The sequence below is a fragment of the Aphanomyces astaci genome (genome assembly GCF_000520075.1).
Source record: "Aphanomyces astaci strain APO3 unplaced genomic scaffold supercont1.13, whole genome shotgun sequence".
Classification (NCBI taxonomy): domain Eukaryota; phylum Oomycota; class Saprolegniomycetes; order Saprolegniales; family Verrucalvaceae; genus Aphanomyces; species Aphanomyces astaci.
In genome coordinates, this window is record NW_009798276.1 from 1,055,969 (window position 1) to 1,066,872 (window position 10,904).

General features: G+C 51.9%; 4 protein-coding genes across 4 annotated transcripts; 3 read left to right on the forward strand and 1 right to left on the reverse strand.

Annotated features, from left to right (window-relative positions):
* Nucleotides 1–3,587: 3,587 nt before the first annotated feature.
* H257_06752 (hypothetical protein) lies at nucleotides 3,588–4,519 on the reverse strand (the record flags this gene model as incomplete). The annotated part of the gene is made up of 3 exons (XM_009832103.1): nucleotides 3,588–3,678; nucleotides 3,750–3,892; nucleotides 3,983–4,519. The coding sequence occupies 3 exons, from the start codon at nucleotides 4,517–4,519 to the stop codon at nucleotides 3,588–3,590; spliced, it is 771 nt and encodes a 256-aa protein (XP_009830405.1).
* A 1,374-nt stretch (nucleotides 4,520–5,893) lies between these two features.
* H257_06753 (hypothetical protein) lies at nucleotides 5,894–7,483 on the forward strand. The gene has a single exon (XM_009832104.1). It carries the CDS (start codon nucleotides 5,905–5,907, stop codon nucleotides 7,315–7,317), a length of 1,413 nt encoding a protein of 470 aa, XP_009830406.1. The 5' UTR covers nucleotides 5,894–5,904; the 3' UTR covers nucleotides 7,318–7,483.
* Nucleotides 7,429–8,190, forward strand: H257_06754 (hypothetical protein). The gene has a single exon (XM_009832105.1). It carries the CDS (start codon nucleotides 7,640–7,642, stop codon nucleotides 7,994–7,996), a length of 357 nt encoding a protein of 118 aa, XP_009830407.1. The 5' UTR covers nucleotides 7,429–7,639; the 3' UTR covers nucleotides 7,997–8,190.
* A 724-nt stretch (nucleotides 8,191–8,914) lies between these two features.
* Nucleotides 8,915–10,513, forward strand: H257_06755 (hypothetical protein; the record flags this gene model as incomplete). The annotated part of the gene is made up of 1 exon (XM_009832106.1): nucleotides 8,915–10,513. The coding sequence occupies one exon, from the start codon at nucleotides 8,915–8,917 to the stop codon at nucleotides 10,511–10,513; it is 1,599 nt and encodes a 532-aa protein (XP_009830408.1).
* Nucleotides 10,514–10,904: the final 391 nt, after the last annotated feature.

Consider the following 10,904-nt stretch of genomic DNA (forward strand, 5'->3'; position numbering starts at 1 on the left):
GTGGGATGAAATTCCATTGGAATACATCCAAAAGTTGATTCAATCGATGCCAAGTAGAATGGCCATGGTTATTGCAGCCAAAGGTGGTCATACGAAGTATTAAAGTTTGAAATACATTCACTTTTTTCGTTTCATTGATGTCGGACTTAAACTTTTTGACAGTGGTACTTTTTCTCGTCTTGTCTACTTTCTTATTGGCTCACCAGAACGCTGGCTTGAAGATCGCACTTGATTGGTTGAAACTACACCTATCAAATGCACTCATTCGTTTCATACAAATGTAAATACTTCATTCGAAAATTAATATACTGAAATATATATCAGATGGACTTAAACTTTTCACACCCACTGTACATGCACAGGTTAGTGGCAAATCGTGTAGTTGAGAACTGATTTATTACATGTTAATCCTCTATGAAGCTTCTACTATTCTGGTGGTCACTAGTTAGTGTCACTACTTTGCATGGCATATACACAACAGCCTCCCATGCCGAGTAAGTTGTTGATGGTACCTTGATCTTGGAAGCTGGCTTATAAGTAGTATATCTTGACATGGCGTGTACTGGACAGATAGGCAACGATTCGACGCGCGGCGTTGAGATGCATTTGGGCTGGGGTGGAGGTATAGCGGGTGAGCTTGCCGACATCTGGCCGTGTCTTGGTTGAGCTATCTGGCCGTGTCTTGGTTGAGCAATACGAGTGCTTGATACTCTTTGTTGCTGGGCAGTGGGGTCGCATCTTGGTCAAGATCAGTGCCGACTGGCATGGGGGGCCCTGAGTTTGAATCTTTGCGCCACCTTGTCAATGTACGAGTCTTGAGAGAGTGTCGTGGTGCCATTGATCTCGATGGCTTCGCCGAGGGACTCGAATATGTCTTGTATCTCTTGGCTTGTCTTGGCGCACACGAGGATGTCGTCGACATAGATTGTGACGATCTGGGTCTTGCCGTCGAAGTTGCGTGTGAGGATGTTCAGACAGAGTAAGGTCGAACCTGATCTTGATGAGTAGGTCCGTCAAGTGCACGTACCACGTAAGCCCACTCTGCTTGAGTCCGTAGAGTGCCTTGCTGAGGAGGAGGTCTTGAGGGGTGCCGTCGTCGAATCCATCGGGCTGCTTCACGTAAATCTGGATCTTGTCGTCCAAGCCAGCGTGGATGTACGCGTTGGTCGCGTCTCCATGGTGGATCTTGAGGTCGTGTCGTGTAGCCCAGGCGAGGACGAGGCGCACGGCGTCGAAGGTGGCCACGGTGGAGTACGTCAATGCCCGGGCGCTGGCGGAAACCTTGGACAACGAGCCTAGCCTTGTACTTGAACTCGGTGGCCCGACTTCCTTGAGCTTGAAGACCCACTTCGTCTTCAACGCTTGGCGGTCACTGGGGGTCATGGCTGGCTCGAAGCATTCCATGCCGATGAGGTTCATTTCGACCTTGCAAGCCACCAACCATTCGTCGGACTCGTCGGTCTTCATGGCCTCCCATAAGTTGGTCGGTTCTGGATCGTCGATATCTGCCAGGTTGCTTTCTTCGCTGGGTTCATCTGGCTCCTGCTCCTGGGTGGCCGTACCGTGTTCGTTGTTCCGTCGAGTCTTGGTTGGTGCCTGGACGTGAGTATATTCCGGTTGTGACGGTCGCGCATTTGGCAGATGAGTGTGGATGTCCGCAACTCGTCGGAACTCTTGTTGCCTTGGTTCAACGAGTTGATTTTCCAACGCGGATGGTAGGCGTTCGGTGCGATGCAGGTTCACGATCGTGGATCTGGCGGCTGTGCGCTGTCTCGCCACGGCGTTCGCTGTCGCTTGCCCAACGATGGCTTCGAGGCCGGTGATGCGGGCATTGCGGCGTAACGTCAGCGCTCGAGTGTTTGCTTGATGATCTGGCGTGGCCCCTACTTACGATGCCAACGTGCTGGCGTGTGATTGGGCGTTGGGCTGTGTTGGGTTGAACCTTGAACTTGGGTACCGTATAGTGTATATGTATTGCGACAGATTAATCCATTGCGACTCCTGTAATAACTGATATTTTTCTTGTAATAACTGATATTTACTTGTGAACATGTTGAATATACTTCAAATTAGTACGACGCAATGGATTAACAAACTTTTGAGAACGAGTGTCGGCGGGTTGTGAAATATCACCTGTCGCAATACATATACACTATACGGTATGCTCACCCAGCTGGTTTCCTTGACCGGTGAATGATGTGATCGGGGTGATTCTGGTACCAGCATGGTACTGCGGGTTTGTGCGGGACTTGGACCAGTGTCTTCAATACGCAGTGGTGGCGTCCCGGCCCCTCGCATCATGTCTTGGTATGCGTTGGTCGTCGATGCAGCTGGGCGCCTCGTTGTCGATCTTGTTCGGTGGACTCGTAGGTTGGGTGTCGTGCCTGGTATGACGGTCACTGGGGCTTGACGCGGGTTCGGTGTCGTGGGCGTCGCTTGTTCCATGGCGGCGTCCTTGCGGCTCCGTTGGACGTTGTCGTCTTCGTCGTGGTCGCGAGGTGCGATCATGAAGGTATCTTCTTGGAACGCGACGTCGACTGAGAAAGTGCACTTCTTGTCTTCGAGGTCGTACAGCTTGTATGCTTTCTGAGTTATGCTGTACCCCAGGAAGACGCACTTGTTGGCTCGGCTGTGAAGCTTGTTAGACTCCTTGTTCCGGCGGAAGCAGACGCAACCAAAGACGCGTAGGTGCTTGATCGTCAGGATCTGGCCGTGGATGAGTTCGTGTGGTGTTTTGCCGTGGGTGTTGACGTTGGGTGGGCGGTTTCGAAGGTACGTAGCCGTGTCGACTGCTTCTGCCCAGCATATGTCGGGCAGACGGCTCTGGATCAGTGGATCAATAAGGTCCGGGCCATCGTGACGACGGTGCGATTGGTCCGCTCCGCCTTACCGTTCTGCCATTGGTGGTCGGCGGTACTGGTCTCGTGCTTGATGCCTTGGGCTGCGAGGTGCTTCGTCATTGCTTTGAATTCGGCGCCACCATCGCTCCGGAACACCATTATGGATACACCGGTGGTACGTTGGAACTCTTTCTCGAATCTATTGAACGCTTCTAGTGTCTCATCCTTGGTCTTCAGGAAATCGATGGTGATGTGCCCACTCGCGTGGTCTGTGAAGGCCACGAAGTATCATTTGCCGTTTGATGTTGGCACCCGAGTCGGCCCCCACAGGTCGGAGTGGATGCATTTACCGACCTTCCAGGTGCGCGTGCCCACCTTCGGGGGTGATACGTGAATCATCTTCCCTCGCGTACAGTCGATGCATTTTTAAGGTTCCATCGCTTGCTTAGGGCCGTCCTTGGTGGCAGCGATGATCTCCTTCGTCGAGGCGATGGATGGGTGTCCAAAGTGGCGAGGCATGCGATGTCGTGGGGTGCTGCTTCGATCTTGCCTTTGAGCTGGTACATTCGGCGATCGCTCAACTTGGCCTCGGCTGAGACACGGTCGCCGACCTTGATCGAGCACATTTTGCCCTTGAATTGAACTGTGACTCTCCTTCGATGATGGTCATCTGTTCTTCTCCATCGTGATTGGTGTCTTCGTTTAAGTTCAGCATGTCAATCTTGACTTCACATCCTATTTCTTTATTTAGGAAGAAGATGTCTTCTGCGGCATTGTTGGTGTGATCTTGTCGGTTGTTGCCCCTGCCGCGTCCGCCGCGACCCACTCGACCCCCGCGCTGGTTATGGTTCCATCCGTCGCGTGGGTAGCCATTTGAAGGTTGTCGACCGTCCTCGTTGATGTTCTTACGGTAGATTCCACGTTCCATATCGCCTCTTGCGGCGGCAGTGACGTGCAACATGACCTGGCTTCGTGCAGTCAGTCTTGCGGCGGCAGTGACGTGCAACATGACCTGGCTTCGTGCAGTAGAAACAGGTGTTTTCTTCAGTTGCCTAGAACGCCACATCGTTGGTCCGAGGTGCTTGGCCGGCTGCCGCTCGCAAGAGTTGGAGTTCGTGGTCGGCTCACAGCTCGGTAATAACTTCAGGTAGGGTCTTGTACTTGGGCTGGGTCGAGTGGTTGCGGTTGATGTGCAGCACTGTGTTGTGGAATTGCTCGGGCATCAGTACCAAGAGTTTCGTGGCATAGGCGGACTCTGGGATCAAGTCACCGGCAGTTTCGAGCTTGCGGGCGAGCTCGCAGTACTTATCCGTGAAGTCATCAAAGGCTTTGTCACTTGTCCAGCGTAGGTTGCTTATCTCCGTCATCAGTGTGAGTAGGTCAGTTGCGGAGGCTCTTTCGTGGATCTCCTCGAGCGCCTGCCAGGTATCGTATGTCGTCTGCGTCTTGCTGACGTACTTGAGTTGGTCCTGGTGAATAGTTAGTTTTATGTATGACCGTGCCACTAGGTCGTCTTCCTCGGCGAAGCCGTGGGCGTACGTGGAGCGGTCTGGCTCCAAGGGATCCTTGAGGTATTTGCCCAGTCGTTTTTGATTGAGTTTCTCAGTCACAGAGTTCGACCACTCGCGGTAGTTGGAGCCGCTGGAGTTGACGTGCGTGATGTTTTCGTTTGGGCTCATAACCTATTAGCTACAGACACAGGCTAGTGGCTAATCGTGTAATTGAGAACTCATTTATTACATGTTAATCCTCTATGAAGCTCCTACTATTCTGTTGTTCTAACTATAAAATTTGGACGGGTGATCGCGGGTCTTCCGTGTCGACCGTTACATGTATGATGGGCATTTGACCACTGTGGTGTTCACTAGTTAGTGTCACTACTTTGCGTGGCATATCCACAACATTTTCATGAAAAACTTAGTTACAGTACTCAAGTGTACCAATATATAACGGTATACGTATGGGTACGTTTCCGTGACACTTTTTGGGACCCTGGTTCCAAATTGCTATTATAACGTTAATAGTTTTTCTTAAAGAGGGGAATTATTGCAGTTCGTAGAACATGTCGAAATTCGTGTTGGTGTTGATGAAAAATGAACTCTAAGTATTGTGGATTCGATAAGAATTTCCAGACCTCGTTGAATCGAATCTCGCCGCCGAATCGAATCACGAATCGACGCTATTGGCTAATCCATTTTTGAGTGGATTTGATTGGCTCTTCCAGAAAGGACAAGTATATTCAACCAATCAGAACTCCGGCATAACTCAATATTTATTCGACAAACCAGGAGAATTTTGGAAGTTTATAGCGAATTCATCAAAAACGAATGGAGCCAATGAGAATCGTTTGCGTCGAACTTTGAAATCACTTTTTCAAAGTTACGATGGCGAGTCATGTTTTGGTCGTATTTTGGGTATTTGTGCTATCCAAGTTGGTTAAAATGATTGGATATCCTACTCGCACCCTGGCCGAGGTTGGTCGGAGCCGCCATTAGTGGGCGTGTTCTCATCAACTCTACCACGAGGAACAGTGAAATCGATCCCACTTCCGCAGGATACCTTTGGGGTCATGCCACCGGCAGCCATGACGATAGTATCTATTTGAAAAACATGGTACCGTTATTATCCTTTTGTCGAAGAGTGAAAATGATTGGCCACTTGATTAGTGTTGTGGGTTTTGATTGGTCCATTGTTTGTCTGTCGATTTGGTGCTAATTGAGCACCCCACTCCAATTTCAAATCGACTTGACAATATGCCCGGGGAAGACCAATGCGTCTGGTTGGAAGTCGCATCTGTTTACACAGCACTAGATCACCGAGGTTGGTGTCAACCAATCGAGCATGGAAATTTCGAGTAGAACCCACAATAATATACCGCTTTACAGTGTTTGCATCATCGTTTTACCCTTTTTCGTTTTTTTCTCAAATACTAGGTATACTACATACTAATTACGTAGTAGAATGGTTAATGTCGGTGTTTTTTCAAAAGTTGACGAAGGAATTAGAGAGTGTTGGTCGTTTTTGTCGTCCCGTTCCAAAGTCTCATTTGCGAATTTGGAGAAAAATGTCCGACTACGACAACGGCGACGACGAAGAGTACTCGTACATGTCGGACGGGGATGAGGTCATCGAGGATGGTATGAGCTTAGTGGAGAAAGCCACGCATCATGAGTACCAAGTCGTGGACCTCGGCGTGCTCCAAGCGCAGCAGACCCACACGATTGCTGAGACCTCCGACATGCTGCAGGTGTCCAAGGACGTGGCGATTCTGTTGTTGCGTCGAAACGGATGGAGCAAGGACATCGTTCAAGATCGATACTACGCTGCGGAATCTCCTCTCGCCTTCTTGCAGAAGCAAGGGGTCGCGTTGGTGGACAAGTTGCAGTTGGGGGCGAAGAACGATCTCGACTGTGGTGTCTGCGGTGACACTGTCAACTGTACAAATGTGGCGATCATGGGATGCGGTCATGGGTACTGCGCCGACTGCTGGGCGGGGTACTTGCAGGCGAAGGTCGAGGAAGGTCCGTGCTGCCTCCTCACGACGTGCTTGGCGTACAAGTGCGACGAAGCTGTACCGGACACTATGTTTCGCGCCGTTTTGGAGGGACCGAGCCTCGAGCAGTACACAAAGTGGCATTTGCGGTCGTTCGTAGACCAAAACGGGTCGATCACATGGTGTCCGTCGCCCAATTGCGGGAATGCGATCCGCGGCGATGGCGGCGAGTGCTTTGCCTCGTGTGCGTGTGGGTTCCAGCTGTGTCTGCGCTGCGGCCAAGAGGCGCACCCTGGTGTGCACTGCGGTTTATTGCGCGCGTGGACGGAGAAGTGCGCGGGCGAGTCGGAGAACGCGCGGTGGGTAGTAGCCCACACAAAGCAGTGCCCGAACCCCAAGTGCAGCGTGCGCATCGAGAAGAACCAGGGGTGCAACCACATGACGTGCAAGTCGTGTCATCACCACTTTTGCTGGGTGTGCATGGGTCCGTGGAAGGCGCACGGCGGCGACGCGTACTCATGCAATAGCTACAAGGACGAGCCTGCCACCGTCAAGACGGCGCGCACCGAGTTGGGTCGGTACCTCCATTACAACGAGCGGTTTCTGAACCATCAAAAGAGCGAAGCCATCTGCATCCGCGTGCGCGACGACGCCAAGGCGCAAGTGGACCAGCTCACGGACATGATGGTCGTGGACTTTCAGAACGTGCAGAAAGCGCTGGAGCTGCTCATCGAGTGCCGCCGGACACTCAAGTACACGTACGCGTTTGGGTATTACATGGACGAGCACGGGTTCCACGCCAAGGAGAAAGCGCTATTTGAGTTTTTGCAGGCCAATCTCGAAGCCAACACGGAAGTGCTGACGGGACTCACGGAGACGCCCTTGGACACGATGAACGTGGCTGACGTGATCAACTACACGGCTGTGACAGAGAAGTTTCTCCATGGTTTTCTTGACGGCGTCGAGAATGGCTTGTGCGGCTGAGCCATGGAGTACTAGTATGTACTAGTAGTACGTAGCTAGCGCATCCATGAAGTATATTTATATGGTGTCGATCGATGGTTTGACGTTGCATGGTGACGAAACGGTGTTGCTATGACTGGTTCAAGGAGGATGTATGTATACTGGTAGGGAGGAGTTTTATCGGCTGCGGCTACAACGTAGTAGCCGCAGCCGACTACTACTACTAACTACTAGTACTAGTACTCACTTGTGATCAAACTGCAAACTCGATTGAACCCACAGCTCGGTCTTGTCGATGAGGTCCTGCATGGAGCATTGATCGTGGCATTGAAACCCCAACTTGATGACCACCGCGGCAATCTCGTCCACGGCCACTTTGCGATCGAGCTCAAAGCTCTGGTCGACCACCCAGTCCAGCAATGTTTCTTCAAACTCGGCTTGGTCCTCGATGTCGTTGGGCACGTTCGCCGGGATGTCCCGAGGACACGACAAGTGCACAGACGCATGCAGCATGCGCTTCTTGAGCTCGCGGAACTTCTTTGTCTTCAACGCATGTGCTTCGTCCACCCGTCGGAGCTGTTCCTTGAGGTCCATCAGTTGCTTCTCCAACGCCGTCGTCTCCGCGTCCATGCGACAAATGTCCTCCATTCGACTCAACTCTGAAATGCGCTCCGAATCTGCCAGGCTAGCCATGAGGTAGTACAAACGCTCCACATGCGGAGGAACGGTGTTCGACGTGGGCCGTCGCCGCCGCTTTCCCGTCATCATCAAAATATTGCCACTCACTACCATCCGAAGCATCCGGATATAATAATACGGATAACGACTTGGCATGATAGCAATGATAGGCCGCCAGCTGGGCGATGTAACGTCCAAAGAACAATTCGATTTTCGATACCCACTACAGTACATAGTAGTAACTGTTAATGGGGATTACAGTTAGTCGTCAGCACAAAGCTCGCTAGGACACTTAATCCGCTCGAATGCTTAACCCGTCGCGGGGCTTCGCCATAGGGCTACTAGTACGCATGATGTGATGGGTCGTACAGGCCAATGGATGGCTAAACGAAACCCCAATGTTAACGTTATGATGGGGAAAATAATGTGTAACGGTGTCGATACCCTAACGCATGGTGGTCCATTTTCTATGGCGCTTGGTACTACGGTAAATCACCGCGTACAGTGAGTTTGACTAGTAAAAGTCTTAGTCAGGTACATGTAGTAGTCGGGTACATGTACTACAGCTGTAGTACATCGTGCTTTTCGTTGTGATTAACGTTAGCGTAATGGGGGGATGGTTTCAGCACCCGCTCGTTCAACGGCGTCTTACTTATTTCGTGCTTGGAGACATCAGACTATCACTGGTATTGTTATCCATAGTATACTACAAGTTGATGTAAAATGCACGAGGCAACGATTTGCACGGATCAGTCACACTTACAACCTTCGTCGAATGTTGTTTCCGAGTGGTGCAATGTGCCGACTTCTGTAATCGATCATATGTTTCGTATCCCATGAGAAAAAATAGAGTGTGGGTTGTGTCGCACTATAGCCCCAGTGGCGGCATCCCCAGCCCACAAAGTTTTCACAATTCATTTTCCCCAGTGAAAATACTACAATGTTACGCCTTGCGCTCACGGCGTTGGCGCTGCTGCCCTTGTTGGCCCACTCTGCGCCCAACATCACGCTTCGCCGGACCGACCGAGTGGTGATCGTCGGAGGCGGGCCCGCCGGCATCCACTACGCGTCCCTCTTGGCCAAGAAAGGACTTACCAAGATCACCGTTCTCGAAGCGACTGGCGATGTGGGGGGCAAATCTCAAACCCGAATCGATGCCTGGGGCAACCCCCAAGAGATGGGCACTGTGTTTGCCCTCGACTCGTACACGCCCGTGTTTGATCTCGTCCAAGAGTACGACCCGAAGAACTCCAAGTTCGTGTTTGCGTTCGAGCAGCCTGGCTACATGGCAACGATGGGCGACGTCATTGGGGTGAGGGACAGCGACGCGTCGGTATCGATGGACTTCCCCACATTCTTGCTGCATTCGATTGAAGAAAACGCGCCACCCGCCGTGCAGTCCAACGCCACCAAAAGCAACTTGCAGAGTGTATTCCTCGACCAAGCCATGCGCTACATCCGTCTGCACCGCAGCATCTTTGGGTCGTACGCGTACGGGTTGCCTCCCCAGCCCAAGGACTGGAGCGCCATCGACATGACCGCCATGGACTTTCTCAAGAAGCACAACCTCACGGCGTTGATTGGGATGTTCAAGTTTTCCCAGCAGCAACAGGGGTATGGCGTCCTCGAAACCATCCCAGCGTTCTACTTTCTCTGGTGGTCGCATCCGACGGCAGTGGCCAAAATCCTCCGGTCCCAAGTGTCGTCGCAACCGTGTGCGTACTCGTTGCGAAAGGGTTTCCAGAGCTTGTGGCGGGCGATGGCCTATGCACACAGTGACGCAGTCCAAGTCATCCTGAACGCCCGAGTCACCGAGGTGTCGCGGGGGATCGAGTCCAACGACGATGACGATGACGATGATGACGACGATGACGACTTCGATGACGACGACGACGATGACGAGTCGCCGTCGGTCACGTACATCAACCGATACGGCCGTTCGGAAACCATCGAGTGCGATCACGTGGTCATGGCCGTGGATTTGAGCCAGTTTGTGAATGTAGTGGACGACTTGACACCCGCCGAGCGCGACGTGTTCGTGGGAACCTACACGGCGTCGACGTTTATCACGACCCTTTACGAGTCCAAGCCATGCCCCGTGGAGACAGCGGCGCATGTTTGGCTCAACCGCATGAACAACGACGGCCGGTTGAGTTCGCTGCGCAACTCGAAGCTGACACTGGCCACCAAAGCGAATGCGTCCAACTGGGGGGATCTCATCCTCGGGCGTCAGGTGCGCGTGGCGTACCAGTTCTACGACCGCCCCCTCCAAAACGTGAATCGAGGGGACGCCCGGGACTTGCTGATGAACGACCTCGCCCTCGCCGGCATGACTGACGTCGCGCTGTGGACGCAATCGCATTTCAACTACTTTCCTCGGTTCACCCCCGACGGGCTCAAGAAAGGGCTGCTGTGGAAGATCTGGGACATGCAGGGGGATTCCAAGACAACGTGGATTGGGAGCAGCGTGAGCTTTGAAAGTGCTCTGGACGTTGTCACGTACAACAACAACCTCATCCAGCGGGTGCACGTCGTCTAATAGAGCTCTCTGGTTTATTCTTGAAGGGCCAATGCATTCAGTTTGCAATACTCAAAACCTAGAGCACTCTCATGTGTGTGCGTGCAATCGTACAGATACATGCTCATTCATCATCACTTTAATAGCCCTGAAGCCCAAGGTATGGGAAAAATACTTTTTTAGCAATTTTCCGGAGTAAAAACAATTCACTACTATTATACTACACCTTTTTTCTATTCAGTGGGGACTTTTTTCAACGTTCTTGGCTTGGCGCTCATTCGAAAGGGCGATGTGTCCATCCATTTGGCCTTGTGGCCAATAGAATTGACACTTAGTGCCGCAACACCCTTTGAAATGTACCATGCTACCAATGGAAAAGGCTCCACTACCCAACAATGTGCCAAGTAGCATT

What these genes read in the sequence shown, in the direction of transcription:
- H257_06753 (XM_009832104.1), top strand. Translation starts at nt 5,905, where the DNA reads ATGTCCGACTACGACAACGGCGACGACGAAGAGTACTCGTACATGTCG.
- H257_06754 (XM_009832105.1), top strand. Translation starts at nt 7,640, where the DNA reads ATGACCACCGCGGCAATCTCGTCCACGGCCACTTTGCGATCGAGCTCA.